General features: G+C 44.2%; 1 protein-coding gene across 5 annotated transcripts in view; it reads left to right on the plus strand.

Moving 5' to 3' along the window:
* LOC122543283 (formin-like protein 3) overlaps positions 1-14,678 on the plus strand; it is a 174,794-nt gene that overhangs the window by 96,657 nt on the left and 63,459 nt on the right. For 4 of the 5 annotated variants that reach the window (XR_015755755.1, XM_087985579.1, XM_087985580.1 and 1 more), the window contains exons 3-6: positions 967-1,047; positions 3,604-3,680; positions 8,943-9,026; positions 11,848-12,000. Coding sequence is in view for 4 of the 5 variants with exons in the window: in XM_087985579.1 (XP_087841705.1) it covers positions 967-1,047; positions 3,604-3,680; positions 8,943-9,026; positions 11,848-12,000 (395 nt within the window). In the remaining variant the exon portion in view is untranslated. The remainder of the gene's footprint in view (positions 1-966; positions 1,048-3,603; positions 3,681-8,942; positions 9,027-11,847; positions 12,001-14,678) is intronic. The other variant, XM_087985582.1, reaches the window with a different exon arrangement.

Genomic DNA, 14,678 nt, shown 5'->3' on the forward strand with positions numbered 1-14,678 from the left:
CGCTCTCGTTCGTTCTCGTTCGTTTTCTCGTTCGTTCTCGTTCTCTTTCTCTTTCTCTCTCGTTCTCGTTCTCTCTCGTTCTCGTTCTCTCTCGTTCTCTCTCTCGTTCTCTCTCTCGTTCTCTCTCTCGTTCTCTCTCTCGTTCTCTCTCTCGTTCTCTCTCGTGTTCTCTCTCGTGTTCTCTCTTTCTCTCTCTCGTGTTCAGTCCCTCTCTCTTATGTTCTGTCTCTCTCTCGTTCTCTCTCTCTCTCTCGTTCTCTCTCTCTCTCTCTCGTTCTCTCTCTCTCTCTCTCGTTCTCTCTCTCTCTCGTTCGTGTTCTCTCTCTCCTTCTCTCGTTCGTGTTTTTTCTCGTTCGTGTTCTCTCTCTCTCGTTCTCTCTCGTTCGTGTTTTTTCTCGTTCTCGTTCTCTCTCTCTTTCTCACGTTCTCTCTCGTTCTCTCTCTCTCGTTCTCGTTTTCTCTCTCGTTCTCTCTCCCGTTCTCGTTCTCTCTCTCGTTCTCTCTCTCTCGTTCTCTCTCTCTCGTTCTCTCTCTCTCTCGTTCTCTCGTTCGTGTTCTCTCTCTCGTTCTCTCTCGTTCGTGTTTTTTCTCGTTCTTGTTCTCTCTCTCTCTTTCTCTCGTTTTCTCTCTCTCGTTCTCGTTTTCTCTCCCTCTCTCTCTCTCTCTCATTTTCGTTCTCTCTCGTTCGTGCTCTCGCTCTCGTTCTCTCTCGTTCGCGCTCTCTCTCTCTCTCGTTCGTGCTCTTTCTCTCGTTCGTGTTATTTCTCTCGTTCTCGCGCTCTCTCGCTCTCGTTCTCTCTCGTTCTCGTTTTTTCGCGCTCTCTCGCTCTCGCGCTCTCTCGCTCTCGCTCTCGCTCTCGCTCTCTCTCTCTCTCTCTCGTTTCTTTTCTCGCGCTCTCTCGCTTTTGTCTTTGAGACTAAGTTACCTGTCTGACTATTTGCTTGGTTTCTCTCTTTTATTATCAGGAGCGCTTTCAGGTGAAGAATCCTCCACATACCTATATTCAAAAGCTGAAGAGCTACTTGGATCCCGGAGTCACCAGGAAGGTAAAAGGGATTCTGGTTGCACAGTCCTGCAGAAACGACTTGTTATACAGCGAACCTCTGTCAAATGATGACAAACTCACTCTTGTTCAATGAATCTTGTCAAGAGAAAGGAATAGAACGATATGCCAGTGGGGTGGAGGCAGCTTATGTCATGTATAAACAGAGAAACAAAGTGGGGGGAATAAAAGGGACAGGAGTAGACCATTCAGCCCTTTGAGCCATCTCTGTCATTCAGTATGATTATGGCTGATCGTCGAACACCGTCCCTGTTCCTGCTTTCTCCCTATACCCTTTGATCCCTTTAGCCCTATGAATTGTATCTAACTCCTTCTTGAAAGACTGCTTTCTGTGGCAGAGAATTTCACAGGCTCACCCCAGGCTTCACTCTCTGGTTGAAGAAATTTCTCCTTCTCACTCTTAAATAGTCTATTTTATATCCTCAGATTGTGACTGATGACCAACCGGTTGGACCAAATGGTTTGTCTCTGTTTTGTAAATATCAAAATCATCCACAACTCTTTGTTTCAGCATGGGCAGTAACTAGAGAAACCAATCATTAGAGAATAGACAGAAAGGTGTAGAGGAAATGGGGGGCAAAATTGGTTTCTTGTTTTAAGGTGCGGGTTCCTTTTTATCATCCATATGTTGTGTAAGAGTGTGGGTATGTGATTTATTTTCACACCGACATGTTTGGGTAGGGCAGCATTATCCTTTATCCTTTTTCATTTATTCATTCATGGGATGTGGGCTTTGCTGGCTGGGCCCACATTTATTGCCCTGTCCCTAGTTGCCCCTTGGGAGTGAGCTGCCTTCTTGAATTACTGCAGTCCATGTGCTGTAGGTAGACCCACAATGCCCTTAGGGAGGGAATTCCAGGATTTTGATCTAGTAACAGTGAAGGAACGGCGATATATTTCCAAGTCAGGATGGTGAGTTTCTTAGAGGGGAGCTTGCAGGGGTGGTGTTCCCATCTATCTGCTGCCCTTGTCCTTCAAGATGAGGTTGGCTGTGAGTTTAGAAGGGGCTGTTGAAGGAAATGTTTGTGCATTATCAGAATTGGGTTCCTGAACTACTTGTATACCTATTGCATGGTTATCATCCCTGTTATCATTGACCATTCTGCCTGTTTAATCCACGTCACTTGATGTAGATCACTCACTGGGTGTGATACAGGGCTGAAGGGACAGCCCTGGATCCTAATTTACTAGAGAATGTTCAACCTGAATTCAGCTGTCCATCTTCAAGAATCTACTGTAATGTCACTGTGTTAGCCATGTTATTGCTCAATTATTTACTCATTGGAGAGATGACTTGATAGTAGTGTACAAGATTTCAAGAGGCAGAAATGGAGCAGATCGCCAGAGACTTTTTCCCAGGGCGGAAATGTCTATCACAATGGGGCATAATTTTAAGGTGATTGGAGGAAGGTTTAGGGGCGATGTCAGAGGTAGGTCCTTTACACAGAGAGTGGTGGGTGCATGGAATGCACTGCCAGCAGTGGTAGTAGAGTCAGATCCATTTCGGGACATTTAAGCGCATGAAGGGTATGTAGGTTAGTTTGATCTTCGAGTAGGATAAAAGGCTGGCACAACATAGAGGGCTGAAGGGCTTGTACTGTGCTGTACTGTTCCAAGTTCTATTCTCCAGCTGTTTGTTGTGTGACTTCCTGGAGAATTAGAAATGGCGATGTGTAGATCAAAGCTCAGCTCCAATCGATAACATCTTGCATTTATATAGTGCCTTTAATGTAATGACAGTTCCTAAGGGGCTTTACTCACAGGGCCATTTTCTTAAAAAAAAAAAGGACAGCAAGCCACATATGGAGATTTTGAGTGATGATCAGAAGCCTGGTCAAGGAGGAAGGTTTCAAGGAATATCTTAGAGGAAAGAAAGGTAGAAAAGTGGGGAGGTGTCGGGAGGCAATTCCTTCAGCATGGGGTCTTGGCAACTATGGCACAGCTTGTCAATGGCAGAACGATTCACATCAGCAGCAGCCCAGAGAACACAATTAGTTGAGTTCAGATATCTTGGAGTGTTGTTGGGTGAGAACATGTTGTAGAGGCAGGGAATGATGACGGAAACCAGGATGAGAACTTTAAAGCTGAGCTGTTGCTTAACCATGCCAGGGCAGGTTAACAGGCATGAGTGATGGGTGAACAGGACTGGATGCGAGTTAAGACACAGACAGCAGAGTTTTGGATGCCATGCAGACATAGGATGTAATGTGGAAGAGCAATAGGGGTCTGGTGGAATAGTTGATCTGGAGGCAACAAAGGCATGGATGAGGCTTCCCACAACTGACGTGCTGAAGCAGAAAGAAGTTAAGCAATGCTATGGAGGTGGAAATAGGTGACTTTCATGGTGTAGGGATATAGATCAGAACCTAATCTTGGGGTCAGGTGTATTGCAAACAATCTGGTTTATAATTGTGCATTCACAGAGATATGGGTTGTGCCATTTTTCCTGTGCAGTTCATGTGGTCTTTTGTTAAATGCCCCAATGGAGAAATGAGCAAATCTACGCCCTACTCTAATCTCACTCCACTCTTTGTTGTAGAAATTCAGGCGCCGAGTGCAAGAATCAACCAAAGTGTTACGGGAGCTTGAGATCTCCCTCCGAACCAATTACATTGGGTGAGTATGCTGCTGTGGTCGGATTTCAACCTTTATTAGTAGAGCATTAGTTTGGGGATCGCTAGTTAACTGACATGACCATGAATCCACCATCTGCCCCTCAGTTGCCCCATACTTACCAGAACAGCGTAACATGAAATTAGTGCCATTGGTTTTGTTTCTGAGCTTTCAGTCAGCAAGTGGCTTAAAAAAAACTCACTGTTGAACTGAAGCTCGAACTAGCTACTGCACACTTAAAAAGACAAAAGAATTACGTCTTGAAATTGGTAAAAGAAAGGGGCATTTCAAGGGTTAAGACAAGTCAGAATGAAAAGGAATACAATCTGTTGCGGGTTGGGCACGGGAGTTAGTAGATTAATGGTGGAAACATAGTTCGGATATACCATTGTGCAGCCTCAATTACACAGCAGGCTGGGATCGAATGGCTGGGAGGAAAAGCCTCCCATTATCTGTGGTACAATGGCTTCCTGCAGACTGCTGAATCCACGAGATCAAGTGATAATGCTGGTCCCATGTAACAATCCTTTTGCAGATGGCAGAGTCCATCGCATTGCTGCATGGCCCACTTAACAGGATGTTTGGAGTGAAACAGTTGAGTGCGTGTGTCTTGCCTGGGAAACTGCTGAAAGCAGCCCACTGATTGTTGCAGAAGTCCCGCCTCATTGCATACATCTCAAATACATTTTTTTATAATTTTACCAATGTTTATTGATATAGCATTTAAAAACTCCTTGGAAAAATAAGCCCAGCATCCTGCCCTATAGGGGTCTTGCTTTTGGTATGGGTCCAGATTCTGCACTTGACCTCCCAAAGTGGTTTTCTTTCCTGGGTCGTTAGGGGGACCATTGAGGCTTTGACCAGTTTGTTAATGTCTGTCTTTCGAAGTCCTGAGTTTTCAGAAGATCAGCTGGAAGCCATACACCTGCACCTGATAGAAATGGATACTGTACTGACAGCAGAGTTGAGGGATTAGGAAACCAAGTGCTCTCAATTTTTGTTTTAAGCCAAATTCTATATCAATCCTGGTCATGCACAGCAGGCTTGCCGGAAAAAGAGAATGGACTTATCGTATTGCATCTCTCCCTCGTGCCTTGAGGTGTCTCTCAGATGATGAATTACTTTGGAGTGTGGTCATTGTTGCTGTGTAGGCAACATCAGCTATTTAGTTGTGTGTTGAGCATCCGAGAGAGAAAGGTGGGTTCTCACTTTAGATGAGGTCCTTTGTTTGAAGAATTCTAAGGAGTGTGTTGTGCATTGTGCATTTCTCCAAAGCTTCAATACTCCCACTGTCGGGTTTTTCAGCCCACATACCAGGCACTGATGGATGCACATAATTATCCGAATGGCACCTCCCATTTATCTTCAAATGTCAGAACATTAGCTTCACTTCAATCCCAGTCTATGCGCCATGTAGTTCTTAAAAACTGCACTTTTTGAAAAAGGGCTGAAATTTAAAATTGCAAACACTTCCTGTCTGGTTAGATGTGTAATCCCACTTGTCTTCCTGTCCAAGTGATTGTAGTTTTGGCTGTCCTTGTCACTACCTGTTTGTGGACGATGGGGGACTGGAGTAAATTCAGCTTAATTTAGTTGTATAGAGGAGATTTTTCCCTTTTGAAAGGGATCCTATTGGACAGTAACAATAAGTCATAGTCATTTCTTTGCGTTTTTTACCAGTGCCTCCATTTCTCTTTGAAATTTGGAGAGTTGAGCTTTGCACTCTTTTCCAAGTGAGGTCCCACCAGGGTTTGGTGTCCCTTTGCACGTGGTACTGTTTAGGAGCTCAGTTGGCAGCATGTTTGGAGAATGGCAGCTGTGCAGTTCCTGCTTCCCTGGGAAGCTCTGTTGAAAGCTTTGTGGTGAGTGTAAACAGCATGCGGTGATGCTGTACTGCAGGAGACTAGTTGCCCAAATAACCATAAATGTGGCATTTGTTGACCTGGGATGTGAGTTTCTGAATACCTGTCTGTTAATTCCATTTGCAGTTGGGCCTATCTTGTTGAGCTGCCTCTGTTTCCTGGCCCCTTTTCTTTGCCTTAAGCTACACCCTCTTCAGTGGGAGACTGACAAGGGACCAACCAGCCTTCAGCGAGTTGTAGTAACAGTAAGGTCATCGGGTGCATAAGCACATTTCGACTGGTGCTCAGAGGTGCAGAGGAGATGGTCTTATCTTGCGCACTTCCCATCTTGTAACTTTTGTTGTCCATCAGAAAGTCTGTCGTCTTTTCAGCTTGTTCAGGGTTTCACACAGATGACGTGATTTCGCTGAAGGGACCCCTGCAGAGGGGGTATGGGTGCATTGTCAAGCTGAATAGGCATGTCTTGTTGGTTATTTGTTGAACCACAGCGAAGTATTGTGATTTTCTTTTTTGACTATGGGTGTTTAATCTGGTAAACATGCATCCGGCAAAGGAAGAGGCAGGAGCCAGTTAGTCTCCTACACGGGTAACTTCACAACACTTTGTTGCATGTGTGCAGGCTACCTTTCTCTCTCAGGTGGAAAAGGATTCTTGTAGTCATTTTTGATCGATTTGTTTGGACATTTATGACTCCCCTCCAGGCCAGTTAGGACTTCAACCCAGATCTTCTGGGCCAGAGATAGGGGCACAACTCCTGTACTACTAGCGTACAGCAATAAATTCTCATTCCCTGACTGGCAGTCCCAACAGCATTTGATTTCGTGGTGAATCATTTTGATTTTCTCCTTTTTGTTTAAAAAGTATTGCTTCATCAAAAAGAGCAAGCATTAAGATGGAGGAGCCTTGCATCTGGCAGGATTTGAAAACAAAAGCTAACGGGAGCAGATGAAGGTGACGGTGTTGACCAACAAAGCGAGGAGATAATTTACCTTCAGAAATAAGTTCCATTTTAAACACACAAATAAAAATGGAGCCACAACAATGTCTGTGACCTCATGTCACTTCAATTCCGCACATGAGGTAGAAAAAGATTTGCCTGCAGCATACATCCGATCTGATGCTGGGCCTCCATTTCCTGCTCATTCCAGCGACTGCTATTTTGGGAAATGGCCACACTCAGCACGGTATGCCAGAATCGAATGACCATACACTGCACTGGGTACGTGGCCAGCACAAACGTGAAGGATCACTCCTGAACTTCACTTCATAATGGCGTGAGATGATGATGGGGAGGAAATGACCCATTTCCTACAAATTGCAATGTATTGCCACTTCCACATGATGGAAATTAATCGGCTGGTTGATTGTTCAAAGAGGCAGGATGTACTGGAGAAGCTCCTAATCTAAGGTTCAAATGCAGCCCGAATCTCTCATCCGCCTGCAGCCTGGGTTTTTAAAATGGGAAAGTTAAGGTTTTGAAATGTTCACTTTTAAAACTTTTATCCCTGTCTTCAAATCCCTCCATGGCCTCAACTCTCCCTCTCTGTTAACTCTCACAAGGCAGGGAGAGGGAGGGGGAGACATTTACACACTGGGAGTGGGGAAAGAGAGAGAGAGAGAAAAAGAAAGATTTAGATGGAGAAGAAAGAGAGGGTGACAGAGTTGCATGAGGATGAGATGGTGGGGTGTAGGAGGGAAGTGAAGAGGGAGGAAATCCTGGCTTGCAACTCACAAATACTGGTACAGTAGCGCCTCGACATACGAACGATCCGTTCACATACAAATCGGTTTACGAACAGGATTGTACGTAAAATTTTGCTTCAACGTACGTACGAAATTCAAGGTACAAACGCAAAAAGCCCATGTGCGACCATGTGGTTTCATTGTTCTGCTTTGCTACGCGCTTGTTGAACGCAAAAGCTCTCGGGCCCTGCGTGATCTCATTCAGTTCGTCTTTGGCGCGTGCGCTGTGAACAACCATCCAAGCATTCTTACGCTTTCCGAACAATGGGAAAAAATTGATTCAGTTCGCGAACTTTTCGGTTCGCGAACCGGGTCCCGGAATGGATTAAGTTCATAAGTCGAGGCGCTACTGTATATATTTTGCACTGTTCATGTCTCAGTGTGCTTTACAGCCAGTGAAGTATTTTGTGAAGTGCAGTCACTGTTGCACTGTATGAACCACAGCAAACTCCCAAAACAACAATGTGATAATGACCAAATCTCTTATTTTTGCGATGTTGATTAGCAAAATGATGACCAGGACATGGAGAAGAACTCTAGAGTGGTGCTGGTGACATCCGAGGAGCAGGAGGATCGATGTTTTGGGCAAAAGCCCTTGATTAGGAATGAGACTGTGAGCCAAGGGGGTGGTGAGATAAATTGTGGTGGGTGCTGGTAGGAAGGTACCTGAGAGTGCAACCCGCACTAACCAACCGTACCACCCCGTGGCCAAACACTTTAGCTCCCCCTCCCACTCCTCAGAGGACATGCAGGTCCTGGGCCGCCTCCATCACCACTCCCTAGCCACCTGACGCCTGGAGGAAGAACGCCTCATCTTCCGCTTTGGGACCCTCCAACCCCATGGCACCAGTTTCCTCATTTCTCCTCCCCCCACCTTTATCCAAGTTCCAACCTTCCTACTCAGCACCACCCTCATGACCTGTCCCACTGTCAATCTTCCTTCCCACCTATCCACTCCACCCTCCTCGCCGACCTATTGCCATTATCCCCACCTGCATCTACCTATTGCACTCTCAGCTACCTTTCCCTCAGCCCCAACCACCTCCCATTTATCTCACCACCTCCTCGGCTCAAGGCCTCTTTCCTGATGAAGGGCTTTTGCCCGAAACGTTGATTCTCCTGCTCCTCGAATGCTGCCTGACTTGCTGTGCTTTTCCAGCACCACACTCTCGACTCTAATCTCCGGCAACTGCAGTCTTCACTTTCGCCACAGAGGAGCACTCCCCAGCTCTTCTTTAAAACAGTACAGAAGCATCTTTTCTGCTCATTTGGCAGGGCAGAAATGGGCCTTGGATTAACTGTTCAATCAGCAGTGCAGCATTTCCTCAGTACTGCATTGGCTTGTTGGGTTTTGTTTAGTGTTCGTCTCTGGAGTGGGACTTGAACTCACAATTCTCTAGGCCAGAGGCATCTGAAATATGGTTGAAGACAGCAGGGCCAGTGATAAAGGAGTGAAACGTGAATTGACCTCCGGCCACACTGTGAACACTGGTGGTGTACATAGACTCTTCTTTCCAACACTGGTGGGTTATTGATAATTACTGTGCACTGACTGCAATCTGTTTTTAATCCTGACAGGTACAGCAGTGGCAGATTAAGGAAAGAGAACAATTAATATGCGCAATGACATCTTCAGTAAATATGCTTTATTCTCTTCTAGGTGGGTGCGGGAGTTTTTAAACGATGAAAACCAGGGTCTCAATGTGCTGGTGGACTATCTCTCCTTTGCGCAGTGCGGAGTTATGTAAGTAGCTGGAGGAAGGGTTGCCTGGTGTTATACTTTTCCATCTCCATTCTTCTACCTTTGTGTTTCTCAAAAAAAAAGTTCCATTTAAGGCTTTATTCTCTGCTTTTTCATTTCTAATCTCTGCTCTCCTTGAAACCTTTCAACAACAGAAGTTCAGTTACAGCAGATGTTAGGACTGGATGCATTAAAACTGCCTGAACAGTTAAGCTCCCTTGAATACGCTTGTGGTAAGTGAATTGTGTGGGAATATACTTCAATCTTGGGTGGCCCTTTAGCATGGAAGTTGTAACTTGTCTTCACATTCTTGGATTTAAATTCCAGTAATTTGCAGAGATTGATTCTGACCCCCAATATAAATCCTTCCCGCCATCTTGAACTGAGGGCTTCTGTCAGCATGGTGCTTCCAGTCGAATGGGATAAGCAAGGTGACTTGTTTTAAACAAATAAGATCCTGACGGGAATTGATAGGGTGGCCGTGGAGAGGATGTTTCTTCTTGTGCAAGAATCTAGGATTAGGGCTCACTGTTTAAAAGTAAGAGGTCCTTGCCCATTTAAAACGTATGAGGTGAATTTTTTTCTTGAGTCTTTTGAACTCTCTCTTCCTCAAAAGGCGATGGAAGCCAGCTTCTGAATAGCCAGATTCTTGGTAAGGAAGGGGGTGAAAGGTTATCAGGGGTAAATGGCAATGTAGGTTCGAGGCCAAAATCAGATTAGCCGCAATCTTATTGAATGACAGAGCCGACTTAAAGGGCTGAATGGCTTAGTCCTCCTTCTTGGTTGTATGTTGGTAAGCAGCATGCCGCGCAAGAATCACCGATTCTGATTAAGTTGATCCCCAGGATCGTTTGCCTGTTGCATTTCATCTCATTGGTAAATAACACTCAGCAGGTCCTGGATTATATTCCAGCAATTGCCATCTGAGATTTGGATGAACAAAGGTTTCTGTTTGCAGATTAGTCTTCCTTCATCTAAGAGATTTTCCACAGATGGTGCCACATTACTCCACCAGTTTATTAATCAAGTTTTTCAATTTAGTTTTTAAGCAAGATTTTTGTGTTTTTTTTGTAGTTGAATTTGACTTAATGGACTGTTGACCTTTATTACAAGTGAGATGGAGTATGAAAGTAGGGAGGTGTTGCTCCAACTCTAAGATGTTGGTGAGACCACATCGGGAGCACTGTGCACAGTTTTGGTTATCTTACTTTAGGACAGATGTACTTGCATTGGAGGCAGCTCAGGGAGTGTTCACTGGGGATTGTCTTATAAGAAAGGTTTGAGCAGGCTGAGTCTACGGCATTGCCGTTTAGAAGAGTCCGAGGTGATCTTATGAAACCTTGGTAGCACCTGATGATGAGAGGTTGTTTCCCCTCATGGGGGAGCATGGAACAAGGGGCCACAAGTTCAGAATAAGGGATTGCTCACTTATGGTGGATATGAGGAGATTCAGGGATTGTAAATCTTTGGAGTCCTCCACCTTGGAGAGGAAAGGAGGTTGGGAAATTGAGTTTATTCAAAGATTACTTAAGCAGATCTTTGACCTATAGGTGACCAGAGGGACAACAGGAATGCAGAGTTGAGATTGAGATCAGATCAGCCATGATCTTATTGGTTGACAGAGCAGGCTTGAGAGGCTGAGTGGCCTCCTTCAGCTTCATATGTTCTGAAGTAATGACCAGCTGGGTCCAATGTCATTATTTAATTCTGTCCAGTGCAGGACAGTCCCATAGATCAAGTGGTGTTCAAGTCACCCACAAAACCTGGCAACTCGTTTCCTTTAGAGTTTACATTTCATATTGACTTGGATGTTCTGCATGTGACCTTGGCGGTTAGGAGAATGCTATGCTTAACACTGTTGCTTTATCTGTGTATGAGTCTTAAATCAGAATGCCAAGATCTGTCTAAACCAGCAGCTGGAGAGATCTGGGGATTAATGGAACTGGGCAGTTAACTTGTACATGTGGCTGTCCCCAGACTTTGTGGTGTGCACCTCAGCATCCCACAGTGGCAAAAAGCATCAACACTTCAGTTATAAACTTCTGTTTTGTGAATTTTCCTGTGCTCCTTTCTCAGGGGCTTTCTAGACCTTGGCAATGCCTTTCTAACAGGTTTTACAGCTCTACACTTTGGCATTCTGCATATTATGCTTCATTTCACCTTCACAGGCTCCTTCCCCTATTTTCCAAAGCTTTCCATAATCCTGGCTTTGAGTGTGAAATACATCTGAAGTAGTCTCGAGCATCTGACTGGCATCGACCCATCAGCTTTCCACATTTTTTGAGCTTTTCCACAATGGACCTCCCTCCTCTTTTGCATTTGGGTTTTTTTTTGTGTCTAGGTAATGACCATCGGGCTCTGGAAAGAACCAGTCTCTGCGCAAACAGGTAGGGAGATTGATCCACACTGAGCAGAAATGCCACCTTCTTTGAACTGAATCTTACCAGAACAAGCACTTGTAGTGCTCTTAATCTTGCACGGGGCTGATATTGCAGGTGAGAAGTGGTATAAAGTATGTTTTGTCACATCTATTCTCACCAGTTCGATTTGTTCTTATTGGAACAGTGTGATTAAGGTGACTGTGGAAAATTCCTGAAGTTTAAAGAAATGTTCAAATCTTGTAGGAAAACAATCAGTGCAAAGCTCCTTAATCCTCATTTAAACATTCAGAGACTGCCATTTAAAGGGTAGTATACCCTTTTTTATTCCTGTTAATGATATGAAACAGAAATAGGCACATGGCGATTCTGTACTTAAAGGGGCTACATGTCAATCAGTGTGGACGGGGGTGATCAAAAGACATTTTTATCCCATTGTGACCTAGGTTTGACTTTGACCTTGTGGAGAATGGTGATGATGGTGCCCTCGACAAGTCGAAACCCTGGGGCAGGTCTATAGAAGATCTGCACCAGAGCAATGTCCTGCCCCTGGCTTTCAGCAACAGCCTCTCTCGCTCTGCCAGGCAATCTATCCTACGGTATGTATTGCTTGGCTTCTAACAGACACACAGGGATGCAATGAGTACTTAACCTTCCCCAACCCAAGGTCTGTACACTGAGGAATGTTCATTGGCTTTCCTATTGGTGGCACTATTAGCTAGGTTGAGGTGTGTAATGGGAATAGGCCAGATTTCGCTGCTGTAGTCTGTTATACTTTAGCCTTGCACCATTGGCACTTGGGTTTGCGTCCAGCCCAGGCTGACAAAATGATAATCTGTATAAGCTATAAGGAGCCAGTGTGTAATGTCTTTGGGCCATTCCTATCCAGCTCCACAGTATAACATTCTATGTAATTGGCATTTTACTTCATAAAGAACACTAGTGCAGTAGGAGATGCTGGGTAGTAATGTTTAGGACCACATTAGCTTTACTCTGTCTCTGGTGCATCTGACCTGGGATTTGGTATCTTGATGGCGGTAAGAGGTGGACTTAAACAGAAGGGGGGAAAAATAAAGAATCGTTCTTAAACTTGAGCATGAAAATTAGAAATGTGTTTTCTAAAAAAGTCCAACTATTTGCACACTATCCACAAAAATTGCAATTTTTTATTAAACGCCCTCAACCTCTGCAAGACGTTAGTCTCAGTCACAGCCCCCAACTCCATGTGCTTTTCAAAGTTAAATCCAGGTTTCTCTTTCATTTACTATCTTCCACCAATCCTATCCTGGCCCTGGTTTTATTGTTCCTGATTGGCATGAGAGAGAGAGATTTGAGCTGAACATCTGGAACACATGTGGGCATTTATGCAGCAGATGTATATTCAGTGGGGGTATGTTCATAATTCTCTGTCAGGGGCAATTCTGTCGGTAACTGTGTTCCAAATTTAAATCTAGCTTTCTTTTCAGTGTTCTGGCCTTTGTTGCAGCAAAGTAAAATGTACATGCTAAGTGTGAAACTACAGAGAATAAACAAAATGCTGCTGTCTCTCAAACATGAAAGCGTAGTGCTGAATAAATTAATTCCACAGTCTTTATTTAGATTGATCTTTTCTTCAGTATATACATCAGGTAGTTTGATGTTCACAGTTTTTGTAGGCATAGATTCCTTTCCAACCTTCTGAAAGGAGGGGACAATTCAAAAATAATTGAAAATCTTTCAAGACCCCTGCCATTTTTCACATGTGAACATGCCCACGATTGTCAACAGGCTGTTTGGGCGCAAGAGCGATTATCACAGGCAGTGTTGACCACAATAAAACAAAGTGTTGGAGAAACTCTGAGTAAGAGTCATGCTGGACTTGAAACATTAACTCTCTCCACAGACCTGCTGAGTTTCTCCAGCAGCATCTGTTTTCCAGATCTCCAGCATCTGGAGTATTTTGCTTTTATTTGAATGCTGGCTGCACTTCAGCCGTCTAGCAACAGTCATTGGATAGTGATCAGGAATGGGGCTAGTGACTTTGTTTGAAAGTTGCCAACTCTGGTTAAATGCATTCCAGGAAGCTTCATCACTACGACATGATCTACCACCTCAAACTGTCCCACTTCTACCATTGGTTTCCCAAAATATCCATCCCAACAGACACACATGGATGTCTTCACAAACCAATCGGAAAGCCAGTCAGTTAAGCAGCTTCCTTTTCTTAACTCTAAACATTTTATGAACAAAAGTATTCCATGTAAACATTTTATTTTGAAAAGCGCAGTTGTTTTGAGCTCTGCGGTGATTTTTCTACCAGGTAATATTACGTAGGAGTCTCCAGACTAATCCTGAAGGGTTGCTAACTCTATTTTTGGATTTCTGAAACCAATAGTGCTGGTCCGTGCACCGCATCAAGGTTGTGTATTGGGAGGATGGGTTTGTTGGACAATGGATGGTGGAAGAAAGGGTGCAGGTCAGGTTGTAGCAGATGGAGTACAAACAACCAAATTGACGACCTTGAACACAACACAGAAGCCGTTATCTCCATTCCGATCACTGTTTGTTGTGGATTCCATTTTTACCAAAAGCAATGATACCAGCTTAAATTTGAACTTAGAGTGCAGGTGATATTAATGAATTACTTGCTGTTAACAAGATGACAGCAGGATAACTGTCTCGCTACTCTCCAACAATCTGCACTTGCAATTGAACAAAAACTTCAATGACAAAAAAAACCACGTTGGCTCACTGAATGTGGCATTGTTTCTTTAAAACTAATTTGAATGTATATTTTTGTATGTGTATGATTATATGTGTGGTCTGTGTTTATCTAAAATCTGTCAAACCTGAAGACAAATTGGACTGCATTCCAAGGTTTTTGTATGTGCATTCGTGTGGAAAGGTTTCATCATTTCTCTGAGTTATTTGTTAAAGCTCCTTCTGCTTCAGTTTGACAGATCATTTGAATGGGACAATGCCATGTCAGTGCATTTACAAGGTGTGAGTAGTACCTGGGGCCTTTTGAGCCTTGCCATGACAAAGCTGACCAAAGTGACCTTGACTTAAACCATTGCATCCCCGGAGTCTTGGCTTTACAATGTGCTGATAACTTGCCTATTGCCTGCTATTTGTGCTGCTGATGCCAGAGCTGCATTTTGCCGATTTGATATCCCACAACATAGTGAGTGGATCAGTTAGTGCGGTGCCATACTTGAGACTGTGGTGTCTTGTTGGCCATAATTTATATTGTTTTTATGTTTCTTTCCCTCCCCACACTCCTGTAGGTTCGTCGCCA

Source organism: Chiloscyllium plagiosum, unplaced genomic scaffold, assembly GCF_037043375.1.
Source record: "Chiloscyllium plagiosum isolate Xiang-an unplaced genomic scaffold, Cpla_swu_hap1 HiC_scaffold_53X, whole genome shotgun sequence".
Taxonomy (NCBI): domain Eukaryota; kingdom Metazoa; phylum Chordata; class Chondrichthyes; order Orectolobiformes; family Hemiscylliidae; genus Chiloscyllium; species Chiloscyllium plagiosum.